Source organism: Tachysurus vachellii, chromosome 5 (assembly GCF_030014155.1).
Source record: "Tachysurus vachellii isolate PV-2020 chromosome 5, HZAU_Pvac_v1, whole genome shotgun sequence".
Classification (NCBI taxonomy): domain Eukaryota; kingdom Metazoa; phylum Chordata; class Actinopteri; order Siluriformes; family Bagridae; genus Tachysurus; species Tachysurus vachellii.
In genome coordinates, this window is record NC_083464.1 from 8,061,073 (window position 1) to 8,079,223 (window position 18,151).

General features: G+C 38.1%; 1 protein-coding gene across 1 annotated transcript; it reads right to left on the bottom strand.

Moving 5' to 3' along the window:
• Nucleotides 1-4,565: 4,565 nt before the first annotated feature.
• On the bottom strand, nucleotides 4,566-10,077 carry tubb6 (tubulin, beta 6 class V). The gene is made up of 4 exons (XM_060869624.1): nucleotides 9,918-10,077; nucleotides 8,512-8,620; nucleotides 8,051-8,161; nucleotides 4,566-5,774 (listed from the first exon to the last, which is right to left on the bottom strand). Exons 1-4 carry the CDS (start codon nucleotides 9,972-9,974, stop codon nucleotides 4,711-4,713), a joined length of 1,341 nt encoding a protein of 446 aa, XP_060725607.1. The 5' UTR covers nucleotides 9,975-10,077; the 3' UTR covers nucleotides 4,566-4,710.
• Between the last annotated feature and the right edge of the window lie 8,074 nt (nucleotides 10,078-18,151).

Below are 18,151 nucleotides of genomic sequence, written 5' to 3' on the forward strand. Positions count from 1 at the left end.
TAAAACAGAAGCCCTTCATGTCCTGCAGAACTAAATTCACTGTAATGGAATAGGGCCTTTTTAGGTAATATGTTTGTAACAGTAGTCTGAGGCCATAAAGGGGAGCTTGGAAGTGGTTGCTTTTTTCAGCTTGTGGGAATAAAAGAGAAGGGAAAATCTTACAAATTCTTACAGCCTCTACTGCTGCTTATCGTGATCAAGTGAATTTATAGGAAAGTCTGAGCTCAATCTGGAAGTGTATTATTCACATCTATCTTTCTATTTAATTACACACACACACACACCAATCAACGTATGTGGCATAGCTCCATGGTAACGGCTTAGTGTTATGAATTTTATATGATTTTTGTTTTTATGATGAATATCGTAAAAGTTGCGTTGGCTTGGGTTTATATCCTCCATTGTGTAGTCTTTGTGATTTTATGGTAATAACACCTACCCACTGAAATATAGTGTATACCTCCGGACATCTGCGCTATAAGGACTTTACAAGTGGGTTAATTCAAGAATATGTAAACATTTTTAAACTTTTCAACTCTGTGCTTCATTCCATAGCACACACTGTGAGTAAGATGCTCACTAAGCAACATGACAAATAAAAAGAGGACATGAGTCCATGACGCTCTTCCTGTTTCTGATTTGCTGATATACTTTAAACTAGAGACAGAAGTGTCTGAACATTGTGAAGCACGATGTTACGCTGTGTAACAAGGCTGGAAGTTTAATAAACTGGTGATTTCCTCTCTGAACCTCAGTGTGTTTCAGGATCTGGTGCATTTCACCGTGACTCTAACTCACTGGAGCAGATCCACATGCATGGATGTGGTATAAACACTTTAGGAGGTGCGATAAAACATGCAAGAGGGAGAACTGAATGTCCAGCACCCAGTGTGAAAATAAAAAACCCCTGCCAACTTACCTTCACACTGCTCTCTGCTTGTACAAAGAGGTATATTTCAGATGACGTAAATGTACGAAAATATAGGAATTAGGTTTTTACACACCTGGTGAAAGTCATAAATGAAGAACTGACTGTGGATTTGAATCCCTTGGTGCACACAGTGAAATTGAATGCATAGGACAGAATAGACATTTCACATTTAAAGGTGAGGTGCACGATGTTTGAAAGCCAATGTTGACATTTGAAATCACCAAAACAAACACGCCCCTAACCCAAACTTGTGTCACCCCTGTATTGATAGCTCCGCCCCACACATACATATGTAACCCAGGCAAATATTATGGCGGAACCTGCTGGGGCGGCTGGCTGAGGGGATATTTTTATCAATAAATGAACTCAATGAGTAATACTATGGTAATACAAATGTGTTTTTGTAGTACTGTGTGTTGTACCGTGAAAGGTTTAGCTCCGTTTCACACGGAAGGAAACGTTCAACACCTAGAACCCGAGGCAGAGGTAACGGCAGGTATCCGCCATGTCAGTCTTTCAATCGCTTTCGGCTAATGTCAAACATGCGCACTGAACACTCTCTCCGCCGCATATTGACAAGACACGCCCCTTTCTGCTCATTGGCTACACGTTTGTTTTGTTAGTCGGCCCGACTCAGTTTTCTGAAGCATTTTTCAAACATCGTGCACTCCATCTTTAAGCAGAGAAATTGATTATCAGTGTATGTGCAGAATATAATGTTTATTTTTTATATATGATATATGATATATATGAGGATTTATACTAAGAAAGGCAAGCTTTGGCCGGGTATGGACATTCGGAAAATATTTAAACCACTAAGACACCAAAAATAATGCTTTCTATTCCTAACCTTTCCACCAATAGAATGCAATTTGATGTTTACTTCAGTGCTTGGACCTTTAAAATAATGAAATAATAAGGTTGTGATTTTCACACTGTGATTGTTTTTTTAATCACAGAAGCTATGCTGCATGGATTGCTCTTCCAGAACCACTGCTTTAGATTGCACTGCATTACATTCTGGACTCATTTTATGTTCACTTCATTAATGATATTGCTTGAAAACTTCACAAGGAACAAATGAAAATTTCTGTACTTTCTGTTCGTTGAAAATTGAGACATGCTCCCACATTTATAGTGGGAGGGTTACAGCTGACAGTTCAATCCTAGCAGCATGTTTTGGGAGGTTGAGAAAACCTGTGTTCCCAGAGGAAACCCACCCAGACAGTGGAGAACAGATGGCTCGGGATTGAACCCCAGACCCTGGCGCTACCCTGAGTTAATGCTGCATGCTGTAGCTACCTTGAGGAACATTCATTCATTCACTTTCTACCGCTTATCCGAACTACCTCGGGTCACGGGGAGCCTGTGCCTATCTCAGGCGTCATCGGGCATCAAGGCAGGATACACCCTGGACGGAGTGCCAACCCATCGCAGGGCACACACACACACACTCTCATTCACTCACACAATCACACACTACGGACAATTTTCCAGAGATGCCAATCAACCTACCATGCATGTCTTTGGACCGGGGGAGGAAACCGGAGTACCCGGAGGAAACCCCAGAGGCACGGGGAGAACATGCAAACTCCACACACACAAGGTGGAGGCGGGAATCGAACCCCCAACCCTGGAGGTGTGAGGTGAACGTGCTAACCACTAAGCCACCGTGCCCCCGAGGAACATGAATATTGTTTTTTCCCTGTACTTCTGTACTTCTTCAGTAAACCCAGAAGCAAAGCAGAACTGAGTTATAATGTAATAATGAAATATAATGATAAATGCTACACTGTGATGGCTGATTGCTTATTTCTGATTGCTAGCATTCTTTTTTTTTTTGATTGTTTGTTTTGTTTTTTTTCAATGATTGCATTAAAAAATATCACCATGCTTTCTGACATCTCAGGTGATATAGGTGGTCCACAAGGGTTTTACCATCATGGTATAATTTTTGCCAACATAGATTTTTCAAGCCTCTGATCAGGTTACTTACCAAAATATCTTTTTACCAGCTAAGTAGTATTTCTTTTAACATGTATGTAATTGGAGGATGCTAAAACCTTGTGCTGGTAGCACATCATTTTCTCGTGTTACTCATTTCTTGAAAAAAGAAAGAATTACCTTAAATTCGATTTATTATAAAATCACAGTGAGCAATGTTTGACTGTTTGGAAGATATTTCGACTTGCTAAAAGACAATTTTTTTCACATAATACTTCTACAACCTCATATTTATATAAATTTATTTCCTGCCTCTTTGCCATTTTTCATAAAATAGTGACACGACTCCATAGATTCATTCATTCATTCATTCATTCATTTTCTACCGCTTATCCGAACTACCTCGGGTCACGGGGAGCCTCCATAGATATTGGTCGATATAAATTTATACACTTTATAAGCAGTTCGACTTCAGCGGGGGTTCAGAACATTTCCCCAAACTGTGGCTGTTTCTTCTATTAGATTTGTTTCCTGCTTTTTTTGCCTTGGTGTTATGCTACAGCTATTATTATAACTATATTAATAACACTTTTTATGGAAAGGAGCATGGCTGAAAGGAACAGTATCTCTGTTTAATTTAAATTAAAAACTTATTTCTCAGATGTAATATTTTAAAATGAAGCCAAAAATGAATAAACTGGTTATTTATTACGGGATAAATAAGTATTATTATGAATGGTCTTTCCAATTATGTGATGTCTGGAAACAATTCAGGTCATTGCGAACTGTCAGATGATGTACTCAAAGTACACAATTTTATTGTTTTTCAGGGGAAAAAAAATTATAACGTTCAAACATGTCGAAACCTCACTCTGCTGGATAAAGATCTAATCTAGTTCAGAGCAGCATTCCCTTTTCCCATGTCATGAAAATCCCCACCCTCTTCAACTGAATCCTCTCCAGCTGTTAGCTATTTGACTGAACCGAGTGCAAAAAATGTCTCTTCTCTGGACTGTAATATGTAGCTAAAGGATTTTTTTATTCGTTCCATTCGTCTGTCTATCCACTCTGTGCCATTCTCTGGTTATTAAGTCATCTGGAAACCAAAAAGAATCCAAAAAAAATTATAGTCTACACTTGTAAAGGAATACTTATTCAGTGTTTGTTTTTTTTGCTGTAAGTATGAATAGTTATTGTTCAAACATAAAAAAAGGAATTTTCCTGATGACAGGATTGCACCCTGCTGTGTGTGATATTGTGCTGAACTACAAATAGTTCTGTCGAGACTGAACTTCCTCTATTGTTTGTTGCACAGCGCTAAGCGAGGAAAGCCTTGGTCAGCAGCTGTTAGGGACAACAAAGGCCACTATGAGCAGGATTTATATCCTCATCACTAGTCCCATGTGCGGAAATGAACAAAAGATTTGGCATTCAGGGTGACTGACGCAGACTTCACTTCCTCAATGCTGAGGCAAAACTGAACTTCACGCCAGTGTGGTGACAGAAATATTATCTGGCTAGTGGAGATCTGCAGACTATCCTGTCTGTTTAGCTCATTAGGCCATGGAGTAGGTCATTGAGTAAGCTCCATTCCTGCTCTAATTGTACATGTGGTTGCAGTGTCTGTGGAAACAATGATGAATTGTTTTATACCTTTTTTATACTGTTAAGAATAATAAATACACGTATCTTCAACCTTTCAGTAATGTTTATTTCCCTAGTGTTGACTAAGATTTTACTTAGAAAAAAATAATCACAGCTTAAGAAAAAAAACACACCTCACGTTAAATATGTGTGTACAGTAAATGAGTGAAGAAATTATCAGCCTACAGTGTTCACTCACTGACTTCCTCCTCTTCCTCATCGAAAGCATCTTCACCGTCGTTGGCCGTGGCTTCTTGGTACTGCTGGTACTCGGACACCAGGTCGTTCATGTTGCTCTCAGCTTCTGTAAACTCCATCTCGTCCATTCCTTCTCCAGTGAACCAATGCAGAAAGGCTTTCCGTCTGAACATGGCAGAGAACTGCTCAGAGATACGCTTGAACAGTTCCTGGATAGCCGTGCTGTTGCCGATGAAAGTGGAGGCCATCTTGAGTCCCCTGGGTGGGATGTCGCACACAGCTACTTTGACGTTGTTGGGGATCCACTCCACAAAGTAGCTACTATTTTTGTTCTGAACGGCAAGCATTTGCTCATCTACTTCCTTCATGGACATGGGGCCTCGGAAGACTGTGGCCACGGTTAGGTAGCGACCGTGACGGGGGTCGCATGCAGCCATCATGTTTTTAGCGTCAAACATCTGCTGGGTTAATTCAGGTACGGTCAGGGCGCGATACTGCTGACTCCCCCTAGCGGTCAGTGGGGCAAAACCAGGCATAAAGAAGTGCAGCCGTGGGAAGGGAACCATGTTTACAGCTAGTTTTCGGAGATCTGCGTTCAGCTGACCAGGAAAACGCAGGGAGGTGGTGACTCCACTCATGGTGGATGAAACCAGGTGATTAAGATCACCGTACGTCGGTGTTGTGAGCTTGAGTGTGCGGAAACAAATGTCGTAAAGTGCTTCGTTGTCAATGCAGTACGTCTCGTCCGTGTTCTCCACCAGCTGGTGCACAGACAGCGTGGCGTTATAAGGCTCTACCACTGTATCGGACACTTTGGGAGAGGGCATGACGCTGAAGGTATTCATGATACGATCAGGATATTCTTCACGGATTTTACTGATGAGCAGAGTGCCCATGCCTGAACCAGTGCCACCTCCCAGCGAGTGGGTGAGCTGAAAGCCCTGGAGGCAGTCGCAGTGCTCACACTCCTTCCTCACTATGTCCAGCACCGAGTCCACTAGCTCAGCTCCTTCTGTGTAGTGCCCTTTCGCCCAGTTGTTCCCTGCACCTGTCTGTCCTGCAGTGGTGATGAAAACAAAGCATTAGGCCAAAAAAAAAAAAGGAAATCCAATCACTACACACCCTCCCCCCCACTAGCAGTTGAAGATATCCATGTGCCAATTGTTTCCCATTTATCATTCAGACTGCAAAGTATTAGCAGTGCACGCTGTCCGAGAAAATTCCATAGACTTCTGTGTACTGTTAGAGAAAACTGTTAGACAGAGCAGTTGCAATGAGTATGTGAGTTGTCTCATATCAAAGAAAGTCTTTACGATGAATACAGTAACTATTATAGCGTCTGTTCTTGAAAAGATTCTTGTAAAAACTAATGACCCTTACTTCAGACTCTTATATCATAGCCACATTTACAACGTAGAGTACTGGTACTGGAGCTTTTTAATTATAGTTGTTAGGAAGCTACATCATGTGAGGTTTTCAAGTGCACGAAAAATAAATTCCTCAATGGAAAAGCTGATTGGGGAAAAAGGAAAACAAGTACACAAACGTAGTTTATGACCACCAGTAGGCATCGCGCAGTCTGAAACCCTCCCGCAATTGACTCAGTCAGGATTGTTGGCTAAAATCTAATATCTGCCAACAGCTCAACAATGACAATAAAACTGTTAAGGTTTAGCAATGCATTGTATCATGATTGCTCATCAATGATGTGGGGCAAACTATTACTTACAAACTATTGCAAGGAATCTAAACACATTCTTCTAACCAAAAGAAACACTAAAATGACGATAAATAAATAATTACCCATGTGACTGTGCAAATCAAAATGTAACACAAAAGTGTCAGTGAAACACGCTGAAATATATCAGCCTAAATGATCAGATCTGGGATTTGTGTCACTCTGTGTGGACATGACCAGACATGAGTGTCACTCAAAAGTAGTCTAGATGAAGCTACAGTCTGAGCTAGAGTGAAATCAGCCTCACCCTCGCTTCTTCATACAAGCCAACTGTAATGGTGATGTCCTGGGTCCAAAATAATCCACCTTAAGACAATTGTTTACTGCAAATATCCCTGATAGCCCATTTATACCCTTGCTAGATAATATAATACAATAAAATGAACAGCTAAACATCAGAAAAAATTTGCATTCAACCTGTAAGATGTGCGTGTTAATTAAATACATACTATCGTCTTCCCAAATGTGAAGTGAAATAAAGAGTAAAATAACCACTGCAACTTGTCATAGTGTGGTGCAAATGTGTAAAGATTTCAGCATGCAGTTTTTATATATACAGTTTATATAAAGATAAGAACATACTCAAGTGCCTTAGGATCTAGATGGATGCTGAATGCGAGCACAGATTTTTATTGTATATAATAAATAGCTGTTGTGTGCTGACTCAGGTTAGTGTGATATGTTGTGATCAATATGGTCAAATAAGTGATATGGTTTTAACCAGGTTTTGACAGCATTCATATGACTAGATGCCACATACTCAAATTTTTTATTCAATTGAAAGATGGTATTGATCAAAGTAACTTGATAAGAATATGTGGGTAAGAATACACGGTCCTTTCTGAAACTATTGGAATAGAAAGAATGATTGATTTTTTTTTGCTGTACAACTGATTACAGAAACACTGGGAGCTGTGAAGAAAAACCCCAAAACAGCAGTCAGTGGCATCACCAACAACCTCCACAGAGGTGAAGAATCAAAAGGCCAGATTGGAATTCTCAAAGAAATACATAGATGATAAACAAAAGTTGTGGAACTGAGATTAATCTCTACCATATACGGATCATGTAAAGGCCAAAATGTGGAGGAAGAAAGGATCTGCTCATGAGCTGAAACAATCAGATTCATCTATAAAACATGGTGGTGGTTGTGTGATATGGCTTGGACTTGTATGACCACTTCAGGAACAGGCTCACTAATTTTTATTGATGATGCATCATGATGCATTTTATTCATGATGGTATCAGCAGAATGCATTCAGAAGTTTACAGGAACAGGGGAAAAATTTTGGAAGCTTTTTGACTGGCCAAATCAATCACCTTACTGCAACAATGGTTGTGCAAACACAAATGTAGTGGTATTTTGTTTAGTTTACTTCAGGACTTCTCTGTTCCTGTAATTTTCTAAAAATTGGGTGGCTTTAATACAAAAGTTTCTGTCTTAAGATGGTTAAGACATCAAGATGTAAAGGAAATCTTTTGATCTCAAACCCAAATGTCTTGTGAAATTGGCCAGTACCTCCCGTGTCAAAACCTGTACAGCATACTTTCACATCTTAGAACCCTAGAGCACAGTTTTGGGGAAAATCCCTTACCAAAGATGAAGTTATCCGGTCTAAAGAGCTGTCCGAATGTCCCGGATCGGACACTGTCCATAGTCCCCGGCTCCAGATCCACCAGTATGGCTCGTGGCACAAACTTATGAGCTACAAACACAACACACACAGCCACACAGGCAAACTGTGTTATTTTCCATTTAGACCTTTTATTTACTCATTGTAAGAAATGTAGACATACATTCATGCCACTTTGCTAATGTCAGTATGATGGTTCAGTGCTGAAACAGAAACCTGCCTTCAAACATAATGCAAACATTTTGACTTTAGGGTTCAGGAGCTGAATACATTCTTTTAGAGTGACGACATGATCAAAGGATGGAGACCAGTCACAGTGTGGGTTAGAGATATTGGTCTGGTATGTGTGTGGGGATGGGGAAAGTTCAACAAGGACGCTGATTCATACATTCACACACACACACAGGGTATCATATACTCACAGCTTGCCTCATTGTAGTACACGTTAACTCTCTCCAGCTGAAGGGCCGAGTCTCCCACATAGTTGCCTGCTGGATCAATGCCATGTTCATCACTTATGACTTCCCAGAACTGAGTGTGACAAAAAGTGAAACACAACTTTATGTGAGACTGCTACTCTTGAAAACTCTTGAAAAAACTTTCAGATTAGAACATATCCTAAACAGCATTTTAATGTAATAAGCCTTATTGTGAAATAGAAGAGCACCAAAGTTCAAGCATGTACGGTACTATGGTACTAAGCAACCACACATTAATTACAGAGCATACACTATCATAGATCAAAAAAGCGTTCCTCATGGGATACATATTGGTTCTTAGCACCATAAAGATGTTCCATGACTGTGGGTTCTACATGCAATCTCTAAAGGCTTCTGAGGGACAATCAGAAGAACCCTTGATGTTTCCACATTTACTTTTTCTGTTCTAAAAGCATCGTTAATTTCTTCATTGATGATCGAGTGTATCACAACCAAGTGAATGCATTGTGGTTAAGATGTTCTCATAACGATAAGGAATAAAAACAGGATATGCTTGAGACAATAAGGATAAGCTGGAGACATGGTCATATATTTGTTTTTCAAATTGTTTTTTTTTTATTTTAATTTTAAAATAAAGATAACACTTTTATAGTAAAGTAACACAGGCTACATTGAGATCATAAGAAAAAAGTGCTTCACGTCTCTTTGTTCCTTTGTATCTGGGTGTTTCAATGTGCCACTTTTTCTACCCCATTGTTAAATGAATCTCAATTTACCCCTGCCTTTGTCAGGTTGTGCCATCATTCAAAAATTAAAACAGCGGTATATCAGTTTAAAATAAATGAAATGTTTATATTAAGTTTTATTTAGGGTGTCTGTATATAACGGTTCACAATAAAAATATCACCTGAAATTGTACCCGTGTATTTGGGGGAGACAGTTGTAACACAGTTGTCACATACTGTACAGTGGTATGAGGTTTGGGGCAACACCCGAGACATAAAAAAAAACGCTGATAAAACTAAAATTTTATTTATACACATTTTATAACAGGAGAAATCTTTAGCTGTGGTTTATATCTAACAAAAACAGTAGTATGATGATAATAAGAAGAAGAAGACGAAGAATATATTTCTATATATAAGAAGCCTATAGTTTTTTTATTGAATAATAATAATAAGAAGAAGAAGAAGAAGCAGAAGATGATGATGATGAATATATTTTTATATAAAAGAAGCCTATAATTTTTTTTATTAAAGAAGAAGAAGAAGAAGAAGAAGAAGAAGATATATTCTATATATATAAAAAGCCTATATAATTATTTTTATAATTATAATTATATTATAAAAAAAAAATAAAAAATGTAAAGAGAAGAAAGTGGAGTTTACCTTGGTGCCGATCTGATTGCCACATTGTCCAGCTTGTATATGAACTATTTCTCTCATTGCTGCTGTTAGTGTTAAAGCTTTAACACACTTCTGTCTGAGTTTATATACTGAACTCTACACTGCTCAATGCTGATATAACCACACCACCTCTCTCTCTCTCTCTCTCTCTCTCTCTCTCTCTCTAACGCTCTGCCTGAAGCACGTACTGTCCTACATGAAGTGCACTACTTAGTGTGTATAAGTCATTATTTATAAACCCACATATAGTGCACTTAAATAAGGTGTAATTGCTGTTTGAAACACAGCCACTCTGAGTCTCCGGGTTAAAAAGCCCCGCCCACAACAGCTGTCAGAGGTTTGAGTGACACATGAAAAATCCAATCTAAACCTAATAATAATAATAATAATAATAATAACAAAGATAATAACAATAACAACAACAACAACAACAACAACAACAATAATAGGTTCTCTTTTTTCTTTTATACTCTCAAAAAGGGCAATGTTGGATAATGTCCTCTTGTTGGATAATGAAGTAATTTTTAGCAAATTTACAGCACTTAGCTGCAGAACAGGTTATGAGAGATGAAGACAGAATTTGCACAGCCCTTAGGACAAATTATATTTATTTTAACACATTAATTTAATTATGTTGGTTTTCACATGTGGGGCATGGTGGCTTAGTGGATGGCAGGTTTGTCTTGCACCTCTGGTGTTAGAGGCTCGATTCCTGCCCCCATCCTGTGTGTGTGGAGTTTGAATGTTCTACCTTTTATTTGGGAGTGTTCTCTATGAAATCCTCATCCAGGGTGTCCCCCATCTTGTGCTTCAAATCCACTGGGTTTCCTTGTGACCCTGTGCAAGATAAGAGGTACATAAAATATTGTTCTTATTTATTTTTTTTATTTCATGTTTCACCTAAAAACTATTTCCATTTCTTGCTCCATTTTGTGTGTGTTTATGTGTGAGTGATACACAAAGTTAACAGATACACAGCGCACACTGATTGCATGATAACCTTCTTTCATGATTAGTCTGTACCACTGCCAAAAGGGGACTCATACTTATAGCTCTAGATCAGACTGATCAGCAGGCAACCATGCAGTAATGTTATAATCTTTGAGAAGTACTCTTCAGTAGCGTTCCATTGATATCAGCACGGTGCCTCTGGGATCTACAGTGTCAGAGATTTAGGCAACGGATTTTGGGCAGTCTAGCCAACTTTGAAGCTGTGTCTCTTGTTTTCAGCCAAAAAGTCCCCAGTTAAAAGACTTTAATCAGACATTATTTATTTAATCAGTTACTTTTTTTGGAGATGCTCAAGAAACAGCACTCCTCAGTACTACTAGTGCTAGTTTGCTGTATAGTCACACTGAGCCTGACTGTAACTGACTATAATTTGTATGAACAGAATAGAATATCAGTCTATACTACACATGCTGGCACAGGTTATTGTTTTCTGGGTTGGACGCCATACTTTGGACGGTTTTCTTTCCTTTTTTCATATCACTTCCTTCATTCTGTTCTTTTAGTTTATTTCTTCCTTTATTTTTTACTTTTTAATATACAGAAAAAGATACTGTGACCGATGATCACATATTCCACCGACCCCGACCCCAACCCCACACACAAAAGCTGTAATCAGACAAAATGTCCCTCTAATCAAAAGGTTGATTGTGAGCTGATTAATCAGCTTAAAACTCATGCATAATGAGCAGATTAGAGAACTGGACCTTATACGGTCTTAAGAAAAAATAAAATCTCCTTAGGGCACAGTGAACTAATCAGGATGCTGGTGGTCACATATGCGTGCGCACACACACACACACACACACACACACACACACACACACACATACACACAAAAGAAAGGTAACATTACATTATTCAGTAAAACGTTTGGCAGACATTTTGAGTCATCCTTAAAACATACCCATTAGTGATATGCATTACATGCTGTTTATGACCTATTATGACATGTATATGAATTATCTTCATTACCCAAATTTGTAACATCAACACGTGAAGATCTCAGCATGCACTCTTTAGAGCATTGCTGTAAAATATTCTGTCGTCTTCTCTGACACTTTGCCGTAAAGGCTTCAGCTGCTCACGTCTATCTAGAGAAAGCAGGGTTTATTAGCTCAGCTGAAAGAACAAGAAGAAGCACATCGCCTACACTGAGATGGAACATATGGTCAGGAGAAATTCCACTGGGCATTCTTATCAGTCTGATTTCTTACAACACAAGCAAGCATTCAAAACACAAACTTCCATAAAAATGTACAAGCATCAGCTATCAGATGAGAAGCTAAAAAGCAGCACAGTATGTCTTCTAGATTCACTGTGTACATGTCAAGGCTTATTTTATTTCTCCCTGAAGCACAGCACAGCAAGACCTGTTGAGTAAGACTTGAATTAATAACAACTATTCATTTGGGTAAGTCATATTTTCACTGAACAAACTGCAAAGATGTGGGGGGGAAGAAATACAAGAACAGGAGGGCAATTTTTTGTGTAATGGGCCCCCTGGTGGCAGAGTAGCAGCAGTTTGGAAATCTTCATGATTAATGGTTGAAAAAAAGAACTTTAGAGGTAAGAGATAAAGCAGTGTTCTATACTTTTCTTGGTATAGACAAGAAAAGTTTAAAAAAATACTCTCATTATAGAAACAGCCCACTGTTTAAATTCATTCATTCATTCATTCATTCATTTTCTACCGCTTATCCGAACTTCTCGGGTCACAGGGAGCCTGTGCCTATCTCAGGCGTCATCGGGCATCAAGGCAGGATACACCCTGGACGGAGTGCCAACCCATCGCAGGGCGCACACACACTCTCTCATTCACTTATGCAATCACACACTTTTCCACGGACAATTTTCCAGAGATGCCAATCAACCTACCATGCATGTCTTTGGACCGGGGGAGGAAACCGGAGTACCCGGAGACTGTTTAAATTATTATGTAATAAATTATAACTATACCATGATGCTTTTAAAATGTTCAGTAGGTAGCATCATGTGGCTACTTACTTTTAGCCTCATGGTCTCTTGCTTCTCTGACTAATGTCCTCCTTCCCTGCTCACTGACCATTGGTGGACGGCCTCTTCTAAGTAATTTTTTTTTTACCATATTCTATACATTTTAAACATAGTTTTCAGCTGACCATACAGGAACAGGTGTATTTATACTGAGTATGTCTGGTACTTTAATTGCATACTGTACAGTTACAGTAAACCTTTAAACTAATTACATAGAATAGAAGCCTTTATTTTTGTTACATATACATTACAGCACAACGAAATTCTTTCTTTGCATATCTCAACTTTGGAGGTTGGAGTCAAAGCGCAGAGTCAGCCATGATACAGCATCCCTGGAGTAGAGAGGGTTAAGGCCCCTACTCAAGAGCCCAAAAGTGCTGTGGCTTGAACTCCGATCCTCCGATCAACAACCCAGAATATTAACCGCTTGAGGCACCATGTGACTTATGATGTCACCTGGTTGCACCATAAATAATCCAGGTGTTTCACAGTACCAGAAGTGAATATTTGTGCAATCACAACTCACATTTTCTTTCAATATCATTATATTTATGGCCTATTTTGTTAACGTTCATTACACATAAACATTTCATGTTCTCCCCGTGCCTCGGGGGTTTCCTCTGGGTACTCCGGTTTCCTCCCCCGGTCCAAAGACATGCATGGTAGGTTGATTGGCATCTCTGGAAAATTGTCCGTAGTGTGTGATTGCGTGAGTGAATGAGAGTGTGTGTGCCCTGCGATGGATTGGCACTCCGTCCAGGGTGTATCCTGCCTTGATGCCCGATGATGCCTGAGATAGGCACAGGCTCCCCGTGACCCGAGGTAGTTCGGATAAGCGGTAGAAATTGAGTGAGTGAGTGAGTGAGAGTGAGATAACACCATAAATGCTGGAAAAATACGCATGCGTAAGGCACTCTTACAGGATGCAGCTCATATCCAGTCCTTAGTAATGTTAAGGCCTAACTGTATCAATGCAAAAAGACTAGGAGACAAAACATTAGAAGATGGTATAAAAGAAATAAATAAAAATATGTAAAAATAAATAAAAGAGAAAATCCAAATGTGCATAAAACATGGCTTAGTCTTAGGTTTCTAGACAGCAACTAATATATTTATGTTAGACATTTAAGTTTGGGAATGCAGCCTGGAACAGCTGTGATCCTGTTAGGAAGCCACATGCGTATGTCATATGAAGACATGACTGAGTCTTCACAACGGTGGTCTGACTCCACAAAACTGCCATCTGGTGTGTGGTGGATGATCCTATTGTTGTTCTAAGACTAGCTTCCCTATAATAGTGGCACTGGCAGATGTTTTCAAAGGCATTGTAATGTGTAGATTTAGCTTCCCTAGAGAAATTCCTGATGCATACCAGATAGGGTCCTGATCTATGAAGATTACTTTGGTGAGATAAGAATGGCTGTAAAATGATGTACAAGTAAACATCACTGGAACATCCTGACGACACCCGACTATAGAAGTTCAGCCGTCTTCTTTTTCTTCTGAAATACGAAAGAACCACTTTATTATTGAGAAAAAAATTTCACAATTGTGTCTTCACATGAAGAAACACAGGACTCACTGTGTTATTCACTGTGTTTATAGCTTCTTGCTCTTGCTTTATCTTCTCTGGATATTTTTTTCTGCCCTTTGGTTTCGTTTGCCTTATTTACTGTATATAATAAACTCAACTGTGCATTTGAATCCAACTGGTCTGCAATTTCATAACATTTTGCAGAAAAAGAGAGTTTCAGTTAATAACCAAATACAACAACAACAACAAAAAGATCTAACTGGCTCTATCACAACAATTGCAATTAAAATACAATATACATTTACTGTTAGTCAGAGAAACATTAGAAATCTGAAGAAGTGGATGTCTCAATATCCTTGAAGAGGCCTTTTGTGGAACTTCTTCATGTAAATAAGACTTGATTGAAAGCTTGCTATTTCCTTTGGTAGCATTTGTAGAGAACAGTTACACTTACAGTCAAATATATCATTACTTTTAAAGTATTATAGATGTTAATATCTACTAGTAAGTCTTTGGAATTTAATAGTGAAAATTTCAGGTATTTCTTTCTGAAAACAGCATGAAATTATTCATTCATTCATTCATTCATTCATTCATTCATTCATTTTCTACCACTTATCCAAACTTTCTCGGGTCACGGGGAGCCTGTGCCTATCTCAGGCATCATCGGGCATCAAGGCAGGATACACCCTGGACGGAGTGCCTGGACGGTTATTCCACATGATAATTTTATGCTGTTTTCAGAAAGAAATACCTGAAACATTTTCACTCATCTGATATTGAAATCACTGTAAGGCTACAAGAACAAAAATCGGAATCCCATCTTTGCAATCAGTGTTTGTTAATTTGACTTCAGTTGCATCACCAAAACAGATTATACATTCTATACCCACAGCCTGTTGTGGGTCAAAATATTTCCTGTTAGGAAGCTGGGATCAGAGCACAGGTTCAGCCATGATACAGCACCGCTGAAGTATGCACTAACATTACAGTTTGCCTTCACCAGAGTCTTAACTCTGTTACAGCATGACAGTACCCTTGTGCACAAAGCGAGCTCCATGAAGACATGCTTTGTGAAGGTTGAATTGGAAGATCTGGAGTTTCCTGTCAGAGCCCTGAATCTGACTCAACCCCACTGTACACCTTTGAGGTAAAATGGAACACAGAATGAACCCCAGACCTCTTCACCATTCCAACATCAGTGTCTGACCTCAATAATGCTCTTATAGCTAAATAATCGAATTCTTCTCAGAAGAGTGGAGATTATAGCAACAGCAAAGGGGAATAAATCTAGAATAAAATATTCAACAAGGACAGATGAGTGTGGTGGTCAGGTGTGGACATACCTTTGGCCATATAGTGTATTTGAAATTCAGTGACTCGCATTTCAATCCACCGTGGGCATAAAATGGAAATAAATAACAAAACAATAATAATCAAATCCATCCCTGAGATGTATTAATATATTAATTTCGAATATTAATGTGACTAAGTGAATTTGAAATGCAGCGTGGTCAGTAAACAATTTCTTAGATTAGAATTGTATTAAAAGTTGTAGAATTCATTTTTTTTGGTTTTTAAAATTCTGATTTCTTGTAAATTCATATATAAATCATAGTGGCTTAATTATAATTCTGTCTTTAATGTTAACATTAACAAATATTTTTCTTAAAAATGTATAAACCATTATTAGGCTTGAACAAACAAAGATTTTTTTCATTCAAACAAATATACAAACAAATCAGGCAATGAGTGAACAATAGTGAGTCATTGAGTCAGGCATTGAGTGAACAATATTGAGTCATTGAGTCAGGCATTGAGTGAACAATATTGAGTCATTGAGTCAGGCATTGAACAATATTGAGTCATTGAGTCAAGCATTGAGTGAACAATATTGAGTTATTGAGTCAGGCATTGAGTAAACAAAAAAACATGTAACAATATTGTAATTTAGAAAATACAACAAACACAACATAACACAAATTAACAATAATTATAATAAATAAATAAATCATAAATTAAAATAATTAATAATTATCTAAATAAATAAAGTGTACACAGTTATCACAAGGGGTACAGTAGGCTACAAATTACATATCTCAGTAAAGAAATTGGCTGCTGCAATAGCTTTCAATTTTGAAAGAGTACAGAGAGGTGAAGGAAAGATTTTAAGTTAATTTTTAAAATGAGGAAAGGGGTGGTGATGTCTGATCTGCTGTGACGATGATAGAGGAATCTTCAATGAGTAACACAGAGATGAAAAGAATATTGTTTATTGTTTATATGTCAAAGAATAGTGTGAAAGAATCCCTTTGAGCATCATCAGTATGCTTTAAGGTATGGCATTAATCATATAGAATTATTTAAGGTGACACACAAATCCATGTTTTAAACTGTCCATCATATCCAGTAAAAAACAATATTGTACTTAGGCTAGTTTTCATAAAACAAAGACTTATTACGGTGTACAATAAAACGGTTATTCCAGATGCTATGGAAGTTATGAGAAAAAAGCTCATTTCCAATACAGAAGTGATGATATAAGCTATTGGGTTTTTAAGACACTGTTTGTTATTTCTAAGTCTGTAACATTTTTATTAATATAGTGTTTCTTATGTTTAGAGATTAAAGATTAAATTATTATATTGCTTTATTAATTGAGGATCGATGGCTAGTGATGAGGCTGCATATACAGATCTAGAGAGCAGTTCCATTTTGGTTAATAAGATTCTTCCAAATATTGAAATATCTCTTTGAGTCCAGCTATGAAGAATAGTTTTTGCTTTTAGAAATGTATTTATAAAGTTCTCTTGGACGTTATAATTATTGTCTTTAGTGATAGTTATTCCTAAATATTTTACAAAAGTCTTCAGAATCAAAATATTACATAAAGAACCTAAGTCACTTTATTGGGTTGCAATTAACGCGCACGTAAAGAAGCGTCAGTCTGATCGAATTAAGTGCGCGTTAATTGCAACCCAACAAAGGCTTCTATGCCCCCGTTCTATTCTATTATATTCTATTCTATGTAAAGTGGTCTGAAAAGAAACCAAACATTTGCCAAAATCGTTAAATTTATTCCTCTTTTCTAAATGAATCGTATTGCTCGATTCCCTTAGAAAAGAGGAATAAATTTAACGATTTTGGCAAATGTTTGGTTTCTTTTCAGACCACTTTACATAGAATAGAATATAATAGAATAGAACGGGGGCATAGAAGCCTTTGTTATCGCCACATACACATTACAGCACAGTGGACTTCTTTTCTTCACATACCCCAACTTAGGAGGTTGGGGTCAGAGTGCAGGAGCAGCTATGATATACTGGAGCAGGGAGGGTTGAGGGCCTTGCTCAAGGGCCCAGCAGTGGCAGCTTGGCTGTGCTAGGCCTTGAACCCCGATCAACAACCCAGAGCCTTAACCAGTTGAGCCCCATTTATGCCACATTTATGCCACATTTATGGATATATAAAACTTTCCAAATAAAAAAAAAATGTTTAAAATAAAAATTTCACATTTTACTGTATATTAATTTTTGTCCCAGATAATGACTCAGAAACATGTTTGACATCAATCCAAAAAAAAAACCCAACAAAAAAACAAAAACAAGTGCAATAAAAAAAGTGCAGATTCTGTGTTTATATTACAGACTGTACACAA